Source organism: Dreissena polymorpha, chromosome 11, assembly GCF_020536995.1.
Source record: "Dreissena polymorpha isolate Duluth1 chromosome 11, UMN_Dpol_1.0, whole genome shotgun sequence".
NCBI lineage: Eukaryota > Metazoa > Mollusca > Bivalvia > Myida > Dreissenidae > Dreissena > Dreissena polymorpha.
The window spans coordinates 25774195-25801432 of record NC_068365.1 but is presented as its reverse complement, the minus strand read 5'-3'; the positions used below and the strand labels follow the sequence as shown (position 1 = coordinate 25801432).

General features: G+C 35.3%; 2 protein-coding genes across 3 annotated transcripts in view; one reads left to right on the top strand and one right to left on the bottom strand.

The window, feature by feature from the left end:
* Positions 1–5493, bottom strand: part of LOC127850705 (ATP-dependent RNA helicase DHX33-like) — a 36042-nt gene extending 30549 nt beyond the window's left edge. Inside the window, exons 1-2 of one of the 2 annotated variants that reach the window (XM_052383972.1) lie at positions 5422–5493; positions 5135–5197 (exon numbers count right to left, since the gene is read on the bottom strand). In XM_052383972.1, the coding sequence (XP_052239932.1) occupies positions 5135–5192 (58 nt within the window). In that variant the 5' untranslated portion in view covers positions 5193–5197; positions 5422–5493. Of the gene's footprint in view, positions 1–5134; positions 5198–5393 lie in introns of both variants that reach the window. The other variant, XM_052383971.1, reaches the window with a different exon arrangement.
* A 17865-nt stretch (positions 5494–23358) lies between these two features.
* Positions 23359–27238, top strand: LOC127850928 (uncharacterized). The gene is made up of 2 exons (XM_052384331.1): positions 23359–23525; positions 25050–27238. Exon 2 carries the CDS (start codon positions 25051–25053, stop codon positions 26782–26784), a length of 1734 nt encoding a protein of 577 aa, XP_052240291.1. The 5' UTR covers positions 23359–23525; position 25050; the 3' UTR covers positions 26785–27238.

Genomic DNA, 27238 nt, shown 5'->3' with positions numbered 1-27238 from the left:
CTAGATGAATGCACATTAACAGGGATACAGTCATGCCATTGATTCATTCATCCTGCAAGTTTACTAAATAAACTATTTAAAAAAAATATTCTCAATTGAAAATGAAAAAGTAGGAATAGTAGGAAGATTTGGTAAAAAAATAGGAAAAAGTAGGATCCTGATGAAAAAGTAGGAAATAGTAGGAAAAAGTAGGAAAAAGTATGACCGCTTGACAGCCTGCGTATGCTGAAAACCTATCGTCGGTTTCTATCAAAATGAACGTATATGGGATTGTCACAAGTTGAAGATGCGTCATTATTATTGAGACCGACGACATTAGGTTCTCAACTCTCAACTGTCATCTTATATATGGATGTTCGATTTTAATCGTTTCCTTTGGCCTAGTCGTGAATTTAATTATATAATAATAATGTGCATTTCCATGTCGACTGTGCGTCTCGGGTCATGTTGTGCCGTTGTTACTGCCTCTTCCTCAAAGGAAACATCCAACCACTTTATGACTCTGTATTAAAAAACAAAACTGTTCTTTATTTTGCCTTTGAGAGATAACCAATACGTCTTCTGTGAGAAACGCATACACGCTAAAGCGTTGTCGTAGCGAGGCATATACGTATACTGTCAGAGACATGATCATGCCTATTAATAATATTTAGCCTTTATTTCTGATAACTGGGTCAACCTTCACATTTCTAAACACACCAGTGGCTTAATGATACATAGATCAATATGGATATTGTAAAATTAAATACAGTTGTAAACCTTAATTGCATTTTTTAAGTTAAACTTGACTTCGGTTTGATAAATCAGCGGTATATTTCGGGTTTAACCGCATAAACCAGACACATCTTGGATTATAATTTGATGTAACAGACCTATGAAATGTCAATGTGCTTAAATTCAGAGTTTTGTTATTAGAAAAGCATAATCTTACCCGTTTTAAACACAATTTTCGACTAATCCGTTCTCTATGTCATGTGTATTTAAACAATGTTTTCGTAGTAAAACATATACCCGACGTCGTAGCGAAACGGACTACGCTTTGACCTCGTCAGCCCCCAGTGGTGATCTAAGGAAGGAACACTGATGCAGACAGCACTGATTTAAATCCAAGGATCGTAACAGCGCTGACTACATAAGATGGAATTGTGTTCCATTGTACAACTGTTCTTGGAAAGAAAGAAAATTTGTGGTAATCAGCTGTACTTGGTGGTATTTGGTATGCCATGTGATGGTGAGAGTGTCTAATGTATGGAGTGAGATAGTGAAGGGGATTGACATCAACATGATTATATACTATTTTATAGAACAAAATGAGTCTAGCTTGTTGTCTTCTTGATTGCAAGGTATTCCAATTCAAATCCTTAATTATATTTGTGACCGTGCCCGGTGTCTTGCTGTAATTATTTGTTACAAATCTGGCTGCTTGACGCTGAACATTTTCAATTTTATCAATATCTTTCTGATGGTAAGGGTCCCACACACTAGAGCAATATTCCAAGGATGGTCTAACAATGCTGTTATATGCCGCTGCCTTAGTTTCCATTTTAGAAGAATGAATGTTTCGTTTTAAGAATCCTAAGCTCTGGCTTGCTTTACTACTAATTTTATTTACGTGAGGTGACCAGTTTAAAGTTGAGCTTACTTCAACATCAAGATAAGTGGCTTGGTTTACAACAGACAGAGGTTGATTGTGAAGAGTGTAGGCTGTTTTTAATGGTTTACGGTTTCTCGTAACATGCATGATATGACATTTTTCTATGTTAAAAGACATCTTCTATTTCAGCTCCCACAATGATAGACTATCTAGATCTCTCTGAAACTGAATAGTGTCAGCCGAAGTTTTTATGGATCTGTACATGACACAGTCATCCGCAAATAGACGGAGGTTTGACTTCACAGAAGAAGGTAGATCATTAATGTAGAGCAGAAACAGAAGATGCCCAAGAACTGATCCCTGGGGTACGCCAGAAATTACAGGGGCCATGGTGGAAATTGCCCCATCTACAACAACCTGTTGACTACGGTTACCAAGAAAAGCTTTAATCCAAGAGTGTGTAGTGCCCGTGATGCCATAATGGGCTAGTTTCAGCAACAATCTACCGTGATGTACAACATCCAAGGCTTTGCTAAAAACCATGATGGCAACATCCATCTGGTCTCTGCATGGTAGAAGCTAAGTCATGGATAAAACCCACAAGTTGGGTTTCGCAAGGCCGCCGCGCTCGAAAGCCATGTTGGTTGTTCACCAGGTTATTAAAGTTGTCAAGATGGTCTAAGATGTTACTAACAACGATATGCTCCAGCAATTTACAAGCAATACATGTTAATGAGAATGGTCTATAATTACTAGCTTGGAACTTTTCACCTCTTTTAAAAATAGGAGCTACAAAAGCATACATGCCAGACGTCCCGATCTCGGCGGGACAGTCCTGCTTTTGGGCCCTTTGTCCCGGCATCCCGATATGAGACAATTTGTCCCGACATTCGTTAAAAACAATGTAAACTCTATAAGTTCCCAATAAAATTCGCTATTCCAACTTTGTCAGGCTAAAACTTACCATAGCTAATCCCTTTATTGTCCCCAATTAACAACCCGCTTCTGCTTCTCGAGTGCACCATTGTTGTTTTTGACACCTTATCAGCAATTTATCAGCAAATTATTGATTTTATCAGGCATTCACACCACAGCGTTTTTATGATAGGGGTCTCTAGTTGCTATTGAAAGATGTATCATACAGAAATAAATGCCAATGACACTATTATCCTGTGTATTATACCACCTAAGGTTATAAAACCTGTCAAAACACCGATTTTGTACATGAAACAAATTGGATGCTGACCAAAACGCATCGATATTTCACATAAAATAACTTTCGTTTTCCACTGATTTTCAGAATATAATTTGTAACATATTGCATCTAAATTTAGAGTTATTTGACGATTGGTTGCAGGGTTTTTTTGGCCCGATTTTATAGCCGAAATTCGGCTATGTTCCCAATCCCAAAAAGTATACTTTTTTCCCAAAATGTAGCAAAAAATTCCCAATTGCCAAAAAAAAAAAAAAAAAAATTTTTTTTTTTTTTTTTTTTTTTAGAAAGAAATCTTATGTGTATTTTATCTAAATTTTAATTCAATTACATCTAACAAAGTATTATATTATTTTTTCCTTTTAATTTGAATGATTATAAAGAGTTAAATCAAATTTAGTATTTCCCTAATCAGCGGACTTTTCATGTGGAAAAAAAGGCTAATGAATTTATTTTCCCAATTTCATGAAAATGCCGTTAAAATTCCCAATTCCAAAGCCATGGGCCAGGGTTTTTTTTGGCCCGATTTTATAGCCGAAATTCGGCTATGTTCCCAATCCCAAAAAGTATACTTTTTTCCCAAAATGTGGCAAAAAATTCCCAATTTCCAAAAAAAAAAAAAAAATAAAATTTTTTTTTTTTTTTTTTTTTTTTTTTTTTTTTAAAGATGTCTAATGTGTATTTTATCTCAATTTTAATTCAATTACATCTAACAAAGTATTATATGATTTTGTTCTTTTAATTTGAATGATTATAAAGGGTTTTATCAAATTTAGTATTTCCCTAATCAGTGGACTTTTCGTGTGGAAAAAAAGGCTAATGAATTTATTTTCCCAATTTCATGAAAATGCCGGTAAAATTCCCAATTTCAAAGCCATGGGCTATCTTCCCAAAAAGTGGAAAAAAAACCCTGGGTTGAATAAGAAAAGTGCTCGATGCGCTTGCAACGCCTCACACGATTTACATATGTTCAGGGGGATATCCGTGTACTGATTGGATGTCAAATCGAGGCATACGGGAAACCCCACAATTCAGTTTATGTAGTTTGTTTACTTCCGGAGAATGGAGAACGCTGTGTTCACATGTATCATCAAAATTGGGCAGAAAATTAAAGTTTTTGTAATTAATATACTGACTAAAGTAAAGGTGGAAGGATTGATCGTTTTAGGCGTCCTGCTTTTTGGTCAAATTTCCAGAATTTTTTTTATGGAATGTCCCGATTTGGACCTGAAAAATTCTGGCATGTATGTACAAAAGCCATGGACAAGTCAGAAGGGACAAGAACCAGAAATAAGTGATTTGTTAAAAAGAGTTGTAAAAATAGGTGCAATTTCATTGGCACATTCCTGTAAGATTCTGGGTTTGATTTGGTCTGGCCCTGCGGCCTTGAAAGGATTCAGTTTGAGTAGGAGTTTCTTAACACCATTTACCGTAATATTAATTGATGGCATGTTTTTATACGAGCTATTACCAAGATCTGGATATGAGCTGTTTGTGTCATTAGTAAAAACAGAAGAAAATTGTTTATTTAAGACTTCAGCTTTTTCCTTGGGGTTAGATTTTAAGACCCCATCATCCCTCAAGGGTGCTACACCACATGAGTCATTTTTTAAGCTTTTGATGAACCCCCAAAAACGTTTAGTTGTCCCATGTTTATGTTCTGTTTCATCACATATTATGTTGTTCATGTAGTCCCAGTAAGAGTTACGAATTTCTTTTGTATTAATGATCTGATCTTCTTAATTTTTGGAAGTAAAGTGTAATTTTTAGTCTTTTTCATTTTGCCCGTCTCATACCCGGACACCCAGGCAAACACCCAAAAGGGGGACTGTCCTGCAAAGATCGGTACATCTGGCATGTATGATGAAAGTCTTTTAATATCAACTATGTTAGCAAAATAAAAACTATCTGCCATTGTTGTTGTTTTTTTATTGGTTATTGGTCAGTAAGTAAGTTAAACAGCATTTGCATTAATTTAAACCTGAATACGCAATGCCCTGACACACCATTAAAAGAAACAATCAATAATGTATACAACAATTTAAATATATGGAATTTTAAAAATAAAATAAATATCACAGTTATTTTCAAGCACTGTTAGATTTTTTCTTTAAAAAAAATAATTAAAGTCTGAAAATTCAAATATTGTTTGAGTCTTAGTTTTAAGCCATTTTATTACAAAAAAAAAGATTGAATTTGACAGTGAGGGACGTTTTCTTGCAGGTAGTGCAAGTTTGTTTGTAAATAAAATCTAAAGGGCGCTAATGAAATATAGCTTACCCAACCAGGTAGTTAACAGAGTTTTACCCAAAAAAAAATCTACTTACCTCCATTTTGTGAAAATTTAAACCGCTTTTGAGATGGCCTGTCATTGTGTCCATTCATGATTCCTGATTTAAGAAAAGAACGATGTGATCAAATCAAACGCTTCATGATTACAATATCGCAATACGAAGATCAGGACGAAAAGGAACGTCCGAATTACACATCAGGATGAGAAAATATTTATTATCAAAGATTCTTAATTATCTTTAATACATAAATTGAAACATGTCAATTCCTAATTAATATGCCAGTGTAACTGACTCTAAAATTGCATTTGAAGTACGCGTACACAGCTTTGTATTTCTTTCGGCCACACACACGCAAAATAATTAACTAATGGACAGCGCCATATTTGTATGGGTTACATATCAACAAAGGCTTAAAAACACTATATTTTAATGTAAGAAGTTTTCCTGATACAAATGTATACAACTTATGTTTTTTTAATGGAGCTCTAGAGTTCCGATGTTTCAATCCAGCAATTTAATTAATTTACTGACACACATAAAAACAAATGTACCAATCTCTTAATACGTCTCTTTAATTCATAAACATCTCATAACTAGACCTCACACATGAAATTTGAAAGTTCAAGGTAAGGTTCACCGTTACTAAATATAAAATTATGTCTGATCAAAAATAATAGTGTACATATTTATATTGTTAGGAACTTTATATTTAGAAACCTCGCTTGGCATTTCATATATACTTGTTGGGATCAATTGAACAATTGCTAGTAACAGAATGTGTAACAGAAAGGTTAATATTTAACTCTTTCAGTGCTGGAACCGAATTGTGAAGGCTTTTGCAAAAAGTTTGGATCCAGATGAGACGCCACAGAACGTGGCGTCTCATTAGGATCCAAACTGTTTGCTATTCTTATAGTATTCTTTGAAACAAATGAAGAAAATGCTTATTTTAGAAATTCAGCAGACGACATTTTAGTAGACCACACATTTCTCAGCATGCAAAGGGTTAAGAAGGAATTCAAATATCGTGATGACACTTTATAAATATACTTCCCTTGCGAGTGCGTACGCTGTGTTTGTCAAATTCTCCTTCAATAACAATAGAAACACAATTTCCTCTGAATTAAGAAAAATTGATTTGATATTCGTACAATAGCACGTTTCTTCCTGTAAGCTAGTTTTTTATCCTCATGATCACTGGATTCCGTTGTTTGTAAGAAAAGTAGCATGCTCTTGCTTGAAAATACATAAAACAGCTGATATGTCAATGCCCGTGCGTGATACCATTGTATCAGCTATAATAATAATATGTTCTACATTACAATAGTTTCATACTCATTCGTCTATAATTTTCTTCCAACAGAAAGGTGTGGTAGTCTTGCGGTACCTATCAATAGAAATTATGTGTTTGCGGTCGAGGACGACGTTTTGGAGGCTCATTTATCTTGTACTAGTAAGTTGGTATATCCTACTAACTTTCGCTCGTATCAAGCAAATGACACGTGGAGTACTCCGAAACCCTCGTATGGTAAGATTAATAAACTCGGTATATTCTTATTTGAGATTTTTTTTTGAATATTATTTTAATTGTTCTGTATTGCCTGTCTGAGGGTCAATGTATATTGTCTCGTTCATTTACCTTAAAAAAACATTTAAGGCTAGCTCATGTAAAACGGGCCTTAATTATGTGAGTTAAGTGTCTTCCCATACTAGCCTGTGAAAAGTGTCTGCTTAAAGTGGTTTTTCGCTAACAAAAGAATTCCTTGAAACGAACAATTCCATAAAAATGTATTAAGCCCGGTTTTTCCAGAGCGTTGCTGATTTGCATCTAAAGCTTTATGAGGGTTTGCTGAGTAAGCTATCTGGGTAGAATTAGTACTTGCTTTTTAGTGTTATCAACTAAAGGCTTGTTAAATAAATATTTCAGTTACGATAGTATCCGATCTGGAAGCTGTTCATGTCAATTTTGATGATGAGAAGATATGGAACATTTCGACATTTTGTCATAGCAATATTAGTTTTCAAGACGGAAACCGATGCAGCTAGCGTCTTTAACGGAAAGTTGGTATTTTAATAATAACATACGTATTGAAACACATCATTACTTAAGATTTAAATACACTTTGTTGTGTTTGCGATTCCGACAATAATAACAAATTCGTATGGATCAATGTTCGTGGCTCTTAAACTATATTGAATAAATGTGTGACCACGTGTTCTTATTAAATAGTATATTCAGTTTTATTTGTTGCTCTATATTCGCTGCGTTTCCAGCTTTGACGAGGGTTGCCCTGCCGCATAGTGCAATATAATTGAGTCGGCTGACAATGTAATCTGTTCAGTCTGCGAAATCGAAGAGACACAAACTCCTGGGCTTTTTTCAACGAAAAATGGTACTTATATACCAAATATAATTTAATAACAGACCCCTATGTCGTGTTAAGAAGCTTTTGGGTTTTCTCTGAAACATTTAACTTAAACATATTTTTGTCGAGTTAATGGTTTTTTAAATAATGCTATGATATCGATAATGCGTAAACAATTAAGTTAAATTGCAAAAAGAAATTGTTAAAAGCGTAACGCTATTGTATTTGTCAAATAATAACGGTATTGTTATTATTCATCCTATAGTTTCTGTACACGGCGTGGCGTGCGATTGTTCTGAAGTAGATCGAGGAACTACACCGGTCTAGGAGTGTTAATACTTTTCTAACAACGAAATTGATTTCAGTGAAATTAACGGCATTTGCTTTCATTAGAGCTGAGGTCCTATAAAAGCTTACCACACATTGTTCTGATGTGATAATCCGGTCATTTTTCTGTTTGTTGCGAATATTTACGTATCAATAAAGTAATGCATATGAATTTCATTCAATAGGAACTGCAATTATCAAGTCTGCTTGCTCGGATCGTGGATGCTCCAACTGCAACGCCACGCTAGGTTGCATAAATGAAACCGATTATCAACCAACTACCCTCAAGTGATGTTACCTATTTCAAAGAAGACTTCGCCGTAATTCCAAACAAACCACCAGTCATCTCACTTTAAGGTAAGACAATTTTAACGATTTTGTATTGTATTCACTAACCATATTTTATACCAGTAGTATTAAAAACAATGTATTGTCTTTAAGGTCTTCTGTACTATGAATACATTTAAATAATATAACTCTTTCGCTTTTAAAATTCAGTGGAATACATAAATATAAATAAAGAATAAAAAAAAGGAATTTTTAAAATGGAATAACACTTCTTTTTTTTGTAAAGATATTTATTTAAGCTCGATTGCATAACAAGCCTAAGCTTATATGAAACGCTCTCGAGTCCGTTTCCTTGGTGTCTATTGGGGAGATCTAAAGAACGCTCCCACGGTGGGGATCGAACCCGTAACCTCCCGATCGCTAGGCGGACAACATATCCACTACGCCACGGCGATCTCTAATAACACTTAACAAGTAATTTGTAAGAAAGTTTCCGATACGATTTCATGCCTGATTGTTTAATAACGATGAATCTAACTAAGCTGTCTTCATAATTGATATACAATATGATTATAAATCTTTATTTAACTCGTTAATATTGTTCAAAGTCGATAAGGATAAAGTGATCTTCAGTAACACACCGGTTGACGATAACACGATTATCGTGGTAACTGCCACTTACAGCGACGCATGCGTGGACATGAACCATGCATCCCTTGTCTGGAGTGAGGAGCCCAACACAGATATTCAATAGCAGCACAGGTAACATAACTTAGTAATAACGAGCAAGGTATTAACTTGGACTAGTTCTTTATTCAATTAATAAAATACTAGTTTATAGTTTAAACTTTTAACTTAATCGAAAATCATAAGAGTAAACGACATTTTTGAGTTTTAAAAACATCGTTATGTCTTCATATACTATATATATGGCTATGTTTTATAGATATTTTTGATTTAAAATTATTGCTTACGTTAACAATGCATCTAGCTGCCAGCCGTATAATGAGACTGAAACATTTACCCATCTACTGGTAAACATCAGTCGCGACTTAACAAAGGAATATTCACTATTATTCCTATTAACTGCAACCGATAGGGGATCTTCAACTAGCAAAAATTTGCTGTTTTGAAAAAAAAACATTTATTTTTATTTGTATAACACAATATATGCATTGTCATTAATATTTTACTCAAATAGGTAGCAATATATTTTATTTTCAAAAAGCTGAAATTGAAAATCCGCTTTCCGACCTTGGAAATTCCATCACTTCATATTATATAGGACACTAATGATCTATAATAGACATCCTAAATAAGCAAGACTTTCATTTAAATAAATATATACTACTTTATTTAAAACTGCATACGTTGTCATATATTTTCTTGTCAATAGTGTTATGAAGTGTTAACCATGCAATTTATGACAAAATAATAAATAAAACCTGATGCAACCAGCGATTTATATCGAATGAAAGCTTGAACGACTACAGTGAAGTTGATACATGCCTATGCATCAAAGTTTAAATTGCACAAATACTGCATATAGTATTATGTTTAGGTGGATGTGTGGAGAATTTTACTTGCGAAAACGTCGAAACTGATATGTGTCTTGTTCTGAGAAAACTGGGCATAATTTATGTGCGTTAAGTGTCGTCCCAGATTAGCCTGTGCAGTCCGCACAGGTTAATCAGGGACGACACTTTCCGCTTTAATGGTATTTTTCGTTGAAAGGAAGTCCCTTTTTATTTAAAATATAGTTTAAATTATGCCCAGTTTTCTCGGAATAAGACACATATAATGGACATACATGGCTTGTATGGCATCACCTCTGTATGGAACATGAATTTTACAATCGCTGCCGGTGTTCCTGGTATAATACGGTAAATACCCGATACTTGCGAGTATACTCAGTGTACAATAGTAAAATAATGATAAAGTGCAAATACGTCATCTATTTTAGAAAGTAGATTGGTAGAATATGCACGTCAATAAAGTGCGCAATGAATGAAGGGCATTTTTGACGATATATTTTAATATATTTGCACTATGTATTTCCAGAAAGAGATGTGTGAATCCCACCTGGAAGTTGTTATCTAATGGTGGCTTAACCAATGCGTTAATTAACACTATAACAGGTTATACTTGAACAGTATAAATTCTATATATACTTTGATTGCATTTATTATGTTTTAACGTGTGTTGCATTTTCTTTCAATTCGCATGGTTGAACGTAATTGCTTTTAATATATTTCATCGTCTTAGTACTTCCATTTACTTCTGAAGCTAAAATCTGTGTGTGTCATTAACTCCAAATCATAACAGTATCTTAAAAACATTAACAGAACTACAACGTGGTTTTGTCTAGGTGAGATCAGCGTCATGGGTAAAATAAACATCCATTCTGCCTACCCAAATAAGGCCGTTGACTTGGGAGTGCAGGCAGCAATAACTGAGTCCTGCAATACCACGTGTACGGTGCGGGTCAATGTCAGCTTCACCAACTGGGTAAGAACTGTATGCTAGTAACTTAAAAAAAGTTACTTATTTCTCGTATAGCTTGATAAGAAAATGGCAAATCTGTTTGACTCTAGTTTCTATTTTACATGGTTGATTATTACTCTGGGTCTTATTTAAAAAATATGAAAACCTAAATTGTATAACTTTCAAATCATAAATGGGATTAATAAAATTACAAAAAAAAATCATATTTTTCATGTATGTTGATACTGGCGTTGCGATAAAATTCAAAACGTTTCAAATAAAAATAAATGTGTAATATGCTATCCCATGCCTCGTATGCCTAACTTCAATTTTGAAAAAAAATGACATTATTGAATATTGTCAATAAAGGCGCAGGAAAAACGCGTTCTTATGTTTTCAAGCATTCTAGCTGATTCTATATCGTCGGTCTATCAGCCATCACCACAATCCAGGGATACGCCACAGAAGGGCAACAAGTTCACGAACTGGAGACATCTGATGACAATTCTAGCTTTGAGGACAATGTTACCTGTCTTGTACACATTGTAAGCTTAACGGAAGAAGTCTTGTTTACGCATTACTTCAACTTTTCGGAGGATAACAGGTCTGCGAACAGGACAAGTAGGTTGTATTGAACGCAACACACCACCACATAGGAAGCAAAGCTGCTTTAATATTTGTCATATTTTACATAATTTAATCACAGTCATTAATTTAAAAGAGTGTCCTAAAGCTTTGTTTAAATAATGTTTTCTTCATATTCTATTATACTATAGTTAATCAAGAATTACGTTTTGTTAATAACGTAATTGGTATACAAATCGTTTGTGTGCTGAAGTCTGTTGACAAACAACAAATGAATACACCTTTGTCGCTACAAATAGAAAAGACTTTGATGTTAACGTGTTTAGGCTTACACACTTTTCAAGACATGGTGTGACAATCCTGGATGTGCCGGGGACAAACTTTGTCCAAACAGACTGGACACAATATGGTTAAACTTTACAATACTCTGCATAGATGGCTTTGGTTCACAGGACCAGATGGTGCTAAGCGTAGAAGTTACCTGTACATTGCCTGGTAAAGTCAGCATTTCTCAGTAAAAAAAGTGAGCTGTACATTAATTGCCTGGGAAAGTCAGTATTTCTCAGTTAAAAAATGACCTGTATAAATTGAACATATAGGGAATAATATACGAACATAGATGCTGATCTATAGATAATTTTCTTGCAATAAATTAATTAAATGATGCGATGTTAAAACTTAACTTAGTACAAAAATTTTGTGCGTACAAAAGCTAAATTAAATTATACTGTGTGGTACACTCATTTACAAAGTACAACTTCATGTATTTAGAGGTATAATGACTATCTAAAAAATCTTTAATATGAAAATTCTTCTAGTAATGTCTTGAATATCGGAGATTAAATAGTATTCAATAGTTTTAATCTCTTAACAATTACATAAACACTATTAATCCGTATGTTAAAATTAAGGAAGAATATTACTATGTGTAAGTTTACTGCACACAAAAACGACCAAAAGAACAACATTAGTTTTTAATATGCATGTATAACAGATTGCGGTTCTTTATCCAACCCCATACACGGTGTAGTTAATATCACGGGTGCCTCATATCATTCCAATGCAACATAGGGATGTGAAGAAGGATACTACTTGAAGACTGGAGTCAAAAATAGAACTAGCAACATCAGTGGACTTTGGACTGAAGTGGAACCAACGTGCACGATCTACGGTACCTGACGGAATAATTAAAAACGAATGATTGGACCGAAAGCCTTTATGTTCAATTGTTCTTTTTCAACTTATTGATATTATGTTCGTTTGTTGTACTTTGTAATATTTTGTAATAAATATGTTTCGAGAAAATTGTTTAGTTACATCGTTAAATCGTTTTTGGACAACTACTTTTATCTCGAGATATTTTATTGTACATTATACTAAATTTACAACAAGTTACAGTATATTCTACGTATTCAAAGTGTTTAATAAAAGAGGAGTATAATTTACCAGTTGTGGTCATCAATCGATATTAATGTAAATCTGACTTTTAATTCCGTCAATAAAAATATTATTTGTTCGTATATAAGACGCTACCGAATGTAAGAATATTTGTTTTAATACATGTGAAGTCTTATTTTTCGAAACATACGGTATTTCTTGTCTGTAAATATATACCGTAAAGTTTACATTGGATATAACTAAAATAAAGAACACTCTCAGTCTAGAAATATTATATAATGACAAATTGTCTTGGCTATTCGCTATTTTTGGAAAACTGTTTGACAAAACAGAATGTTTTAAGAAAAAGAAAGTTTATACATGTAGCGATATATTCATACACACCGTACTTTTTTTATATATTACAGATTGTGGTTTTTGACAAAGCCAGTAAATGGTAAAGTATATGCAGTCAACAACACCTATCTGTCGGATGCGACTAATGACTGTAACGCGGGCCATCGAATGGAAGACGGACATAAGAGCCGCTCTTGTGACCCAAGCGGGAAATGTACAGGGATGGAGCCAAAATGCACCCCATTAGGTAAGATGTTTTAAAGAGTGTTTCAATACTTAGAGATGTTTACTTCTGAATGCGAGATTAAACATAATCTACACCAAATAAATAACTCGTAATTTGTACATTCAAACGCAGCAATATATTTATATTTGCAAAAGGTTTGTTGACATAATAAGACTACCTTGTTATTTCTGCATCTTACGCTTTGACAAATATTTTACAACGGTATGACATGCTATCGTAATATTTTAAGATTGTGGAGTCCTAACAAAACCTGCGTTTGGAAAGATGGAGTACAACTCTACCTTATATTTATCGGAGTCAAAGTATACCTGCCACGAGGAATACTCGTTTAAAGGGGGTACACCAACACGCACATGCAACGAGACTGGACACTGGAATGATTAACAACCAATGTGTCCCATTGTTGGTGTGTAAATTAAAGAAAAAACTATACTAAGGCACCCCCTTTGGAGTTGTTTTGCATTGAATTTTGGCAACACCATTGTGACTTCTCTTCCATTGATCTATGGCACCACCCTTGTGAGTTGTCTTCCATTGACTTATGGCACCGCTCTTTTGAGTTGTCTTGCATTGACTTAAGGCATCACCCTTGTGAGTTGTCTTCCAACGACTTATGGCCCCGCCCTTGTGAGTTGTCTTCAATTGATTTACGACACTCCCTTTTGAGTTGTTTTGCATTGAATTTTGGCACCACCATTGTGACTTCTCTTCCATTGATCTATGGCACCACCCTTGTGAGTTGTCTTCCATTGACTTATGGCACTGCCCTTTGGAGTTGTTCTCCATTAACTTATGACACCGCCCTTGTGAGTTGTCTTCCATTGACTTATGGCATCGTTTTTGTGAGTTGTCTTCCATTGACTTATGGCACCGCTCTTGTGAGTTGTCTTCCATAGATTTATGGCACCACCCTTGTGGGTTGTCTTCAATTGACTTATGGCACCACCCTTGTGAGTTGTTTTCCATTGACTTATGGCACTGCTCTTGTGAGTTATCTTCCATTGACTTATGGCACCGCTCTTACGAGTTACCTTCCATTGCCTAATGACACCGCCCTTGTGAGTTGTCTTGCATTGACTTATGGCACCATCCTTGTGAGTTGTCTTGCATTGACTTTTAGCACCACCTTGTGAGTTGTCTTCCATTTACTTATGGCACCACCCTTGTGAGTTGTCTTCCATTGACTTATGGCACCACCCTTGTGAGTTGTCTTCCATTGAGTTATGACACCACCCTTGTGAGTTGTCTTCCATTGGCTTATGGCACCACCCTTGTGAGTTGTCTTGCATTGACCTATGGCACCGCCCTTGTGAGTTGTCTTCCATTGACTTATGGCACTGCCCTTGTGAGTTGTCTCCCATTGACTTATGGCACCACCCTTGTGAGTTTTCTTCCATTGACTTATGGCACCATCCTTGTGAGTTGTCTTGCATTGACTTATGGCACCGCCCTTTTGAGTTGTCTTCCATTGACTTATGGCACCGCTCTTGTGAGTTATCTTCCATTGCCTAATGGCACCGCCCTTGTGAGTTGTTTTGCATTGACTTATGGCACCACCCTTGTGAGGTGTCTTCCATTGACTAATGGCACCGCTCTTGTGAGTTATATTCCATTGACTTATGACACGCCCTTGTGAGTTGTCCTGCATCGACTAATGGCATTTATTTCATGCTCGAGCTTATAAATCAGTATTCAAACGGCCTATTGCGTTGTTTTTAAGAACGATTGAACTTTTGTAAATGATTGTAAATAATTAAAACGAAACATATATACAAGAAAAACTTCACATTGTTCTTATTATGTCGATCAATTTACTGCCATATATAACGCCCGTTTACAGAAAAAATTAATGATTGATTGTCTACGAAATTGATACTGGTGTAGTAACCGCAATAAATATCAAGTTATTGTTGCTAACATTTTTACGATGCCAATTATAGACTCTTTTCATCCATTTTGAGTATAATTATAACAGACCGGCCGCATTTCTTCATCCTATTGCAAATCTATGAAAAAGAAGAAAAGATCACCTGCTGTATGGCTAACTGGACTGTGAATTACAATTCGATTGCTACAATGACTTAATATACTATAAAATAATTTAAGCCGTATTCGGTACCATATTTAACAAACACGTGAAAATAAATACATTATATAAACATAATATCATAACCAAAGCATTGTGTTGCCAAGTGAATAATGTTACAAAATAGTTTGTAGTTACAACAAACATGCTTTAATTATATTATCAAGACCATTAAGTTTCCGAAATATGTTTTAATGGTCAGTGATTTGTTTGTGTCACATGAGTTTAACTCGAATATCTTAATATGTGTTTCATGATCGTTAAAAAATCCAAAATAATTTATTGCGTTTTCAAAATTTATAATACGGGCAAAAGCCCGCGAAGCGGGCGTTGAACGTTCATACATATGGGAATTTAGACATAAAATTACATAAGAATACCACATATGGATACGTCTAAAAAAATTTGCCTCGCGACATATATTTTCGCGATGCTATTTATGACCTTGAACAAATCAAAAACACTTTGACATATGCTAAATCACATGTAAATACATACCTCAGGAAAAGTTATATCAATGACATCATAATTGTGTAGCGAATCGCACTAAATATTCTCGCATTATTTGTTTTTCTTCGCAACCGTTCCAGAATTAAGTCATTACTCAATTATCTCCCCTGAATGCTCTTCTTCAGTGGGTATGAGCCGAAGACTGGTTCACTACATATAGTGACAGTCTTTACCAACACAATTTAGGTGAACATAACCCGTCTTTAATATATTGCCGAATCTCAGTTTTCTGTCGAATTTATTTGCTTTGATCTTTTCGATATCTTATTGTTATTATTTTCCTGACAAATCACAAACGCTTGTTTAAAAAATATTTGTTTTAAACATTATAGTTGGCATCTCTATTCTTCCAGTATTCTCGCGGTATTTCAATAACGACACCCTACTGTTTATTTGTCAGAATTTGTGACGTATTTTCCATTCGCTCTCAGAAAAAAGTTTTACGTGTGATCATGAGCAATATTCTGGTAAGTTGTCGTTGTTATCCACCAGAAACATATTTATTCACAAAATTTAAAGATATTCCGATCTAACTTTTTAATTTTTAGCTTGAATTTTTAATGTATTTACACCTCGTCTGCTCGCACTTTACCGATATCCCGAAAGGTTACATATCACTATAATTAGTTTAGGCCTAAAACCACAAAATCCGATACCGTTGGATTTTCGTACCACAATCTTACGTAAAAATTCTTCCAGATTCGAAATCAACAAAAAACAAGACATTTATCAATTGTCTGCATTATTGATCAAATTTTAAGATATTTGTTGGTTTTCCGTTTTTAGAAGCTGTTCTGCCAAGGCAAGAGCTGGGCATCATACAAGCCATTCTATCCAGCAAAACTGACAGTTTTGGTTTACAGAAATCAGCAGAGGAGGGATTCCTGAAATTTCAAAATTTCCAAGCTATACACACATTTATTATCTGTGGTGATCTTTATTGGTTCTGTTTGTTTACTTGGATGGAACATTTGTGAACTTTTATAGAACTTTGAAAAGTCTCTATATGTCTATCTATAAACAAAAATCAGATATGGTATGGTATAAGATCAGATGTGCAAACAATGTCAAAGGGTTGTTAAATTAACAATTTGAAGGCAATTATGCTGAAAAAATATGAAAGTTCCCATGCAAAATTCGTCCGTATATCGACAAGTGTCTGCCGATAATTGTCAAACTAGTAATACAAAACTTACCACAAGTATGTAAAAGCACTAAGTACCTGTGATCATTTTTAGTAAGATAGTGTAATTCTAAACAGTAGCAAATAGCTTGTTTAGTAAATGCATAATGCAATTAATATGATTTCCGTTATAGTGTGTAATTTATAAATTTGTTGTTACTTGTTAATCCATGATAAATGTTTTATGGCTAGTAAAAAACCAGCAATGTTAATTTTGTAAAAGGTAATATAATAACACCACTTTGTAATTTCATATACGTAAATATTCTTGAAATGTAGGTTGATGACAGTGTTTTAGTTTTTCTTATTTTGTAACTATTATTTTATGTGCAAATAAATGATGTGAAGTGTTTTGTATCTCCACACAATACGCATACCTTTTTATATATGTACTGTGTTGTGTGTTTTTGAATGGTTAAATAAAAAAATATGGATGATATAACATGATGCATTCTAATATTTGCATTCAAATTGTAACTAAAGAGCTAAGTGTATGCAGTTTAGACTGTGATTTTAGAATTGCTACAAAATGGCTAGTTTTTTAGTGGCGACAAAATTTAAACTATTCAACAATAGTTGGCGAAAGAAAATTAGAAACCTGCAAGATACCTGTATTTATTAAATATTTTAATTGCGAAACAAGTATGTTGTTATGCTGTTACACATAATTATACATTGATAATAAATAAGAAGACAATTAGTGGTGTTAACATTTCCCAACAGTAGAAATCATTCTTCTGATTAAGTCAGTGATAAACAGACGAAAGCTCCAGGTATGGCTTTCAATACGTAGTGTGTGTTATTTGACAGTCTAAAACTTATTGGATTAAAAAAATCCTGTCAAATGTGTCAATCAAAATTGATTTGACACATCACATGATTTTGATTATGTTAAATCAGTGTACTGTATGCTAAATGCAACTGCTTTAGCAAGCTGTCAAGTTGAATTAAGACATTTGATGAAACAAACTGTTTCCTGGGTAGGACCAGTACTTAGTGTCTATATGACGTACCATGACGTCGAAAGTCTACAAGACCTACTAGGTAGAACGAGAAATGTACTTCGACGTACAATTTTCACCGACCCTTGAGTGTTAGCCAATCAGAAGACACCTTACGTCTGTTGCTTTTAGAGATATTTTACATTGAACATTATTATTATTTATATCGAATTATGCGACTATCGACCGCTTACTCATAGAAATTGTACTTCGACATACATTTCTCTTTTTAACTTGTAGGTCTTCTTGACTTTCAACCCAAATGGTACGCCATAGTATGTCTTTAGGGTTATCTAAAGAATGCTCCCACTTAAGGGATCAATACAGAGACCACCCAGTGACTAAGCCAGTTAGCAGACACCCCATCCACTACACACAGACACCGAACCAGCTATAAATTCCTGTGGCTAGAAAAAAAAGGTGCTAGATTTTTAAGCTTGGAACATGTAACTCGTTTTAAGATTGATTTTTTTTATGCATTACTTAATTATTGCAACAATTATAATATTTTGAACACAATCACGTTCATATATTTATTAAAAATACATGGTTATCAAAAAAAACTTAAAAAGCTTTTGCCCGTAAATTAGGTAGCACCTATAATCATATTATACCTATTATTACCGGTATTAGTTTTGTACACAAGCACGGCAATTCTTCGGGTTTTGTATTTGTAATAAAATTACAAGTTTCCAATGCTTGTTTATAATGAAAATACATATTACTAAACAATTACTAGAGCCGATCACATGAATTGCGAATATTCATCGTAGCCGCAATTCGTATTATTTATAATATTCGCAAGTACAATAAATCAGCAGGCGTTTTATTGCATAAAGCACAATCTCTTGCACGACGGTTACATTACATTCATCTCTGTGTTGGGCTCAGAACGGACTATTGTTATGAAAGCGTCTCATTTATGTCATGATCATTCCAAGCGTTCATCATTGAGGTTACAGAATACTAAACAATCTCTTGCACGACGGTTACATTGCATTCACTGCATTAAAGAAAACCATCTCATACCATGATATCTTATATCAGTCTTAATTCATTATTATAAAATTGATATGGTTTTTTTATGTTAAGAAACCAACATACATACACACATCGAAGCAATTCCTAACGTCACTCAAAAAAAATATGTTCACTTGTTTACATTTGTGAAGTGCGTGGAATGATTCCATCTGCGTAAATGGGCAATAAATTAGTTCCAAAGAGTTGCATTAAAACTCGCAAGTTTTTGCACGATTTATCGTACATTTAAAAGTCATATTTCTTAATTTAATGCATTCGATCTTAAATATCCAATCAAACATACGTTGAATGCGTTTGTTCGGTTTTATCTATTTTATAGACAAAATGGAGGGCTGAGCCTTTCGCAGAGTTGTATGTGAGAGCAAGGAACGACAACTCTGCGTGGAGATTGCATAAAGCAATGTATTTTCCTAGCAGAGTTGTCGTTCGTTCCTCGCCATACATGAATGCAATGAACCGCAGTTTAAGAGAGTGAAAGCAATGTATATTACGCGGGATTCTGGATATAGTCGTTCAATCACGATTGATGAAGCAAATTGAAATAACCATGTAAAATTCATATGAGTTGAAAAACGGCATAAGTTAATCAATGTTAAATATACAGTAAAAATGCATGTACATTTGAATGTTTAACGTTGGTGTATGGGAGTTGGTCGAACGAATTTACATACATTGATAAACAAAGGCAGAAGGACCGATGGGCGTCCAAAGTGCAACAGTATACCTTTTTTTAACTCGTTACATGATGAGATATGATACATATTTCAGCTGCCTAAGCATTATAGAATGCTAATTTATATAACGAGATTCTGTGTATATGGCCCTTGACGCCACAAAATTGCGCAAATAATCCCAAACGAACAGGTTTCCCACCTTGCAACGGTATTTGAAATTGAAATTGGGTGTTAGTTAAAGTGTTTAATCCGTAAAGCTGGGTTCCCACTGCCGATCAGATCAACTCGATCAAGCCCGACCAAGCGGTCGGGTACTGGTCTGGTTCGGTCGGCATGAGTGGTCTGGGGCGGTCGGGTAGGTCGGCATTGATCGGGCTTACTACCCGATAATTTTTGACATGTCAAAAAATATCGAGTAGCGGTCGAGTAGGAAATGGATCGAGAAGCGCTCGGGAAGTGGTCGTGTATTAGTCGAGTAATATCGAGTTGATCGTGAAGCAATCGTGTGGCGATCGGATTGACATCTTTTGCACGATCTGTACCCGATCCCCGCGACCTCTCCCCGAGTAATTTTAGATCGCAACACGATCCACTCGACCTCTATTCGATTTGATGTACAGATTTACTAGACTGCTACTCGACGGCTACTCGACCGTACACGATCACTTGCCGATTGCTATTCGACCATACACGAGCTCATGTCACTAAAACAAAACTCACGTGGAAAACGTCGTGCTTGTCTCTCATAACCTTAGAATCGACTGTAGTACGACCATCACGATCTGGTCGTGTGTAGATCTGGTGGCGATCGAGCTGAGGTCCATTTGGTTGAGCTGAGATCGTATAGGGCTCGCGTATAGGTCGAGATGATCGAGCGGAAATCGGAATTATGGTTGAGCGGACGTCGTGAATGAGTCGTGTGGGGGTCGTGTGGTATCGACAAGAGGTCGAGAAGAAGTAGTGTATACCCTTTTTAGTCGAGCTTGGCCGGGTTTGGTCGGGAAATTTCGGTAATCGGGATGATCGAGTTGATCGGATCGGCAGTGGGAACCCACCTTAAATAACGAGCACCGGCACAGAGCGCTTTGCCTTGGTGGTTACATAATGTATTTAAGAATTAATTGGAAAAGCAAAACATCGTAGCATACAAGTACTTTTCTTTAGATATGAGTTTAGTATTTGATATTATGTGTTTCCTTTTTACTCCAACCAGCTGTTTACTCTCTATATTATATGTTGTACACCCTTAAAATAAAATGTTTTGTGCATGCGCAAAAGAAAACTATTTTGCTTTTAGAAATTCAATAAAAAAAAATATTTAACTTCCCTGTATTTTATTTTCGCCAAAAAATATATTGTTTTTAATGCGTCAACAATAATGTAATGTTACACTAAAAAAATCATCAAAAAATACGTGTACGTGCCGTTTAAAGTATAAGTTGTATGCATTTTATGTAAACAACGTCTGGTCGCATGAAAATACAGTGGAGTGCAGTGACTTTTAAATCATCAGTGAGGTAAACATCCTTCTTTGACAGTTAATATTTACGTGCGCAGTGACTTTTAAATCATCAGTGAGGTAAACATCCTTCTTTGACAGTTAATATTTACCTGCACGTGTATGGGATCATGAATTAACTTAAATCGACCTAAATTGTACAACGACACTCGATCTACTCGGATATCTTTCTATCGAGTGTGGAGGTGTGCTTTCTTTTTAACCCATTAATGCCTAGTGGACTCTCCCATCTTTCTAAATTGGATCAATTTATTTCCAAAATTAGGAATGTCTGTTACATTTATTTCTATATTTAAAATATTTCTCACAGAAATTCCTTAAAGCAAACAGCGCAGACCCTGATGAGACGCCGCATCATGCGGCGTCTTATCTGGGTCTACGCTGTTTGTCAATGCCTTTTTTCTAGACTCTAGGCAAAAATGGATTAATAAAAACAACAGAAAGCAGAAGAGTTCAATGTGTCATTTTATTTACACCATTTATTTCAATGAATACACACATTGAAAGTTCAACATGCGTCTTTAACAATCGCGTTTGTTTGGTCTTGCATATGAGAATTATGGAACTACAAAACTATAATAAGGCAATAAATTCTCGTTTAGATCCGTTATTCTTTTATTTAAAGCAATTGCCTTTAGCCATGTTTGCATGTAAGTTGATTTTGTGATTGATGCGTGTGAAAAGATACGGTATGTATGCTTATCATAAGATAAAACTAATGCAAACATTTTAAAGTTGATCCATGTACCTTTGATAAACATAATGCACGCATTTTAAAATTGATCGATGTATCTTTATGATAAAAATAATGCAAACATTTTAAAGTTGATCGATGTTCTTTTATGATAAAAATAATGCAAACATTTTAAAATTGATCGATGTACGTTTATGATAAAATAATGCAAACATTTTAAAGTTGATCGATGTACCTATTTAATCACAATATGAGTGCGTGCCAAACTTATTTCAATGACTCACACGTGTAGGTAGTATATTTGGTTTTATATAACAGCGCAATAAAGGTTTTAGTAATAGTTATTGATATTAACGATACGGTTTATTATGGAAAACATATAATGGAGCCAATTAATGATGACCTCATTTCATTGTTTATACTCTAACGCAAATGAATGAGCGAAGAATGAAGACTGATGTGACCACTTTATAAATAGGTATCCAGATGAGAAGAATGATTGCATAAAGCTTTAAAGAGACATCGGCATAGTTTAGATCTCCGTCGAAAATTAAGAATGTGTTTGTCTTTGTCTCTAAACAATGAGCAATCTTAAAAAAAGAAGTATACAAGTACAGGCGAATGAAGCTTATTGAAGATCATAATTACTGACAACTAAAAATATTGACTGACCCTTTAAAGGGACCGTCAACCGCGATTGACGAAAAAAGAAAAGTTCAAAAATATCGTATTTTTGTACAATTATTAGTTTATATTGATTAAAATATCACGACTGGTATATTACATAACGTGAAAAAAAGTTGATAAGTTTTCACATTTTCAGTATATTCGGTAATAAATTGTACTGGGTACCTACCTACCAGTTAACTATAAATAAATAATAATAAGTAGATTGATAATCATCGTCACGTGGTATATCGTTATGTCACCTATTTTCGCTATGTACTTTCGATTTCACATCGCGAAATTTTATTACCAAATAAAGTGAAAATATCAACTTTTTTTCAAGTAATGTAATGTACCAGTCGTGATGTTTTAATCAATAAAAACTAATAATTGTAAAAACATTCAGTATTTTAGAACATTTCTTTTTTCGTCAATCACGGTTGACGGTCCCTTTAAAACCTAACTTACGGTACACAATGCTGTCGAAAAAAGAATTATTCAGTAGAAACATATTTAGCAATTAACGTGTTAAGATAGTTTCCTATCGAAACATATATGTATAATGCATTATAAGGCTATATTCTTATAGATATTGATATTCTGCATTAAACATAAAGCGTTGTTGAAATATACATACAATGATGTTCGTACCTCATATTTAGATGTAAGTTTTATCTTGTTGTTGTTCCCTTCGTTAGTAGTTTTGATTTTGTATTTGTTGTTTTTGTGCGTGAACGTCATGTGTATCTGCATCAGCATGTTTGAGAAGAACAATGTGTTTTTAACTGTTACCGATTTCTATTGTTTCAATCAATCCTAAAGATTAACATTTTGTAATCCGTTAACAGCGCCTTTAATACAACAAGTCATGCTTCGCCGATTTCTTTTTGTAAATACGACCGTCGAATGTATTTAGTTCACATAAAAAGCTTAAACAAGTAGGTTACAGACGATTTGTGTTGAATGTAGATTTTTAAGTCTTAGTTTTTCTGCGTTATGGTTAAGTGTTAACACGAAAGGTACGTCACATTTATTCATGTATCATTGTACATTACACACGTGTAATTGTAAACTTGTAAAAATGTCTGTACTGTATAGTTTTCATTATACTTATAAACTAGTAGTGGTAGTAGAAGTAGTAGTTGTTGTTGTAGTTGTAGTAGAAGTAGTAGTTGTAGTTGTTGTAGGAGTAGTAATAGTAGTAGTAGTAATAGTAGTAGTAGTAGTAGAAGTAGTAGTAGTAGTAGTAGTAGAATTAGTAGTAGTAGTAGTAGTAGTAGTAGTAGTAGTAGTAGTAGTAGTAATAGTAGTAGTAGTAGTAGTGGTAGAAGTACCAGTGATAGTAGTATTAGTACTAGTAGTAGAAGTAATAGTAGTAGTTGTAGTAGTAGTAGTAGTTGTTGTTGTTGTAGTAGTAGTAGTAGTAGTAGTAGTAGTAGTAGTAGTAGTAGTCACTGTTGTTTTTTATGCCCTCGAAGGAGGGCATATAGTGATCACACTGTCCGTCCGTCTGTCTGTCCATCCGTCTGTCTGTCCGTCACACTTTGCGTTTAGGTTTCGAAAAAATGCGTATAACTTCTATGTCGCTTCAGATGTAACCTTCATATTTGTTATGCATGTGATAATGGACAAGGCCTTTCCATACGCACACAAATTTTGACCCCTTTGACCTTGAACTTGAACTTAGGGTCCGCGTTTAGATTTCGAAATCTGCGTTTAGGTTTCGAAAAATGCTCATATCTTCTATGTCGCTTTATATGTATACTTCATATTTGGTACGCATGTGTATATGGACAAGGCCTTTCCATACGCACACAAATTTTGACCCCTTTTACCTTGACTTTGAACTTAGGGTCCGCGTTTAGGTTTCGAAAAATGCTCATAACTTCTATCAACGCGTTTTTTCGGGGGCATATGTCATCCTATGGAGACAGCATTTGTTTCGTTAAAAATCGGTTCCGGTAGTTGAAGAAGTAGTAGTAGTAGTTGTTGTTGTTGTAGAAGTAGTAGAAGTTGTTGTTGTTAGTAATAGTAGTTGGTGGCGATGATGGTATTGTTGGTGGTGTAGTTGTATTCGTAACTGTAGTAGTAGTAGTAGTAGTAGCCGCGGCACCGACACTCGCAGCACCAACAGCAACATAATTACCAGCAGCACCCGCAGAAACAGCAGCAACAGTAATAGCAGCAGTGGTAGTAGTTGTTGTTGTCGCGATTGCTGTTGTAGTTGAATTAATATCTGTAGTAGAAGTTTCAAGGAGGTAGTTTTGCATAACAAATATGCGAATTGATATCACATCACCATGATTTTAGTTACACATTAGTTCATGAAATTAACACACATTCGCAACCCTTTAAATCGATAAAAATAAAGAGTTTGCACAAGTGAAATTCTCTATAAATGTTAAACTACAAAGCTGTGTATCTCTACGTATTTCGCAGTAATGCTGGCTAACGATGTATAACTTTTATTTTCTTTATAAGTATTATATATGGTACCGACCATTAGCTTCTTTGTTAAAATTAAAAATATTTTTCGTTTAAAGGATGGATAACCCAGATACAAAACGGCCATTAGCAGCTACGGCTAGCATAGACGAAGAAAGTAGTACGGAAGCATTCAAGCGCTTAAAATCGGACTATGAAATAGCAATAGACGAACAAGTTGCTATAGATATGGCTGAACTAAAGGATGCACTTGATAAAAAAGATGGTCACGTCAATTTGATAGGTAGTGAGATTTCCCACAATGAGGAAACTGATATGGGCACGCTCAGCTCTGGTTTGGCGTGCCTAAATTCTGAGACTGCAGACGCAAACGCTGATGTCGATGAAGCAATAGATACCCAGCCACTTGACGAAGAGGAGGACATGGAAAACTATGACATGTTTGACGAAGATTTGTGCTACAATAGTAATGCGGAATCAGACCTGAAGGTATGTGAGATGTTACGGAAAATATCTGAAGCTGTGTTGTCGTCATTACAAAATGATGGGTTAGATGATATGGATGGACCTTCTAGCTTTGTGTCTGAAGATGCAGCGGATTACGGTCATGAGGGTGGGAATGTTCTATCGTACTTACAGATGAGTGTTCCGAGGGAAGTTCAGGCAGCGATTGCTCAATATTTGTCTTCTGGAAGCCTTGAAAATGTACATGTGTCTTTGGACACGATCCACTATTACTTCCACGTGGCCATTAACTTGCGTTTGCGACAACTGACGCATCATTGCCTTGCCTTTTGCTTTAAGGCCAACCAGAAAGAACTGCTGACTAAATTCGGGGACTGCGAGTGCAGACGGCACATCAAGAACGAATCCGCGCAAGGATACGAGCGCACGCAGAGTGTCGTGTCTGTCCATGACGAAAGTAGTCCGCCTCAGTACCTCGTTGCGTTTACGACTGAACCAAAAAGTAAACGACCTGGAGAGGTATACGCGCGAATAATCGACACGGACACGAAAAAAAGTGTTTTCAAAAGGGAGGTGGAAAAAATACGCCAATCTGGACAGGGCTTTGCGTGTTGTAGCATCGAAATTCGAGAGTCGCCGTATTTGTACCTTAGTGGCGGCAGGGAAAGGTCGACTCAGGTCTTAAAGTATGACGTCATTCTCGGAAAATGGAACAAATGCGCGAAGTTGTTGCACGGCCGTTATATGCACATGATGGTTGCGCTTAAGGGCAACTCAAAAGCACTTTTTGTTCTCGGTGGTGCAGAAGTTCAATCGATTGAGGAGTTTGATTTGAGGAAAAATAAGTGGTTTGAACGCGGTTCCCTTCTTCTGCACGTTGTTTCGGCTGCTTACACCGGTCATCAAGACAATATTTATATTTTTGGCGGGAAAACACCCACGGGACCACAGCCGGCAGTGCAATGCTACAACTCAACAACGCGCAAAATGAGTAGATTGGCGGACTTGCCCTGCGCCTTTAACGGCGGTTCCTGCGTTGTTTTAGATCACCAGATCTTCATCGCTACAAATCAAGGTCACATGATCAGTTTTGATACGCAGACGAGCGTTTCTTGCCTATGTTCGCAGCACCCGGTTCCAAAGCGGGACTTCACGATGTGTGCCAAAGATAATAGGATCTATGTTATTGGCGGAGTGATATGCAATGATGACGTCACTTCCGGCGAAACGCACCACTATCGGTTCAACCCCGAGAAAGATGTTTGGGTGGAGCAAGACGCTGTGTTTCAGAGTTTTCCCGTCCTGTGCAGCTGCGTGATAACATATCCACAGAAGTGTTCGGTCATTCCTTTCCGAGATGATATATAGATTGTTTTTACTTTTTTATTAAAATGATATAGATTGGTGTCAAATTACTCATACTTACCGAACAACACTCGTACAACATGCCAGTACCGATATATGTATCCTCATGTGTGGAATATTGTCTATGACAATACTGTTTTTAGTTAAAATATATTTAAGCTAGAATATTAATTGACATTGGGGTCCGAGGAAAATTTCACTCACATTTAACTCGCTACTATAATCTGACCGAACATGGTTTTCGTTATCTTAATCCATTCCTCACAATTGTTTGTACTGTAATATCATAATAATATACACATGCAGATAAAATTATGTTTGAATGTCATCATCACATGTAAGCAACGAATTAAATGTTAGCTCAAAGCGAGGATACATTTTTGTGTTGATGTTTACCTTAGAGGAAGAACATGCGAACGATTGAAATGAAGACATATTGCAATCATATCGTCTGATA

Coding starts and splice junctions, on each gene's coding strand:
- LOC127850928 (XM_052384331.1), top strand. CDS start 25,051: ATGGATAACCCAGATACAAAACGGCCATTAGCAGCTACGGCTAGCATA.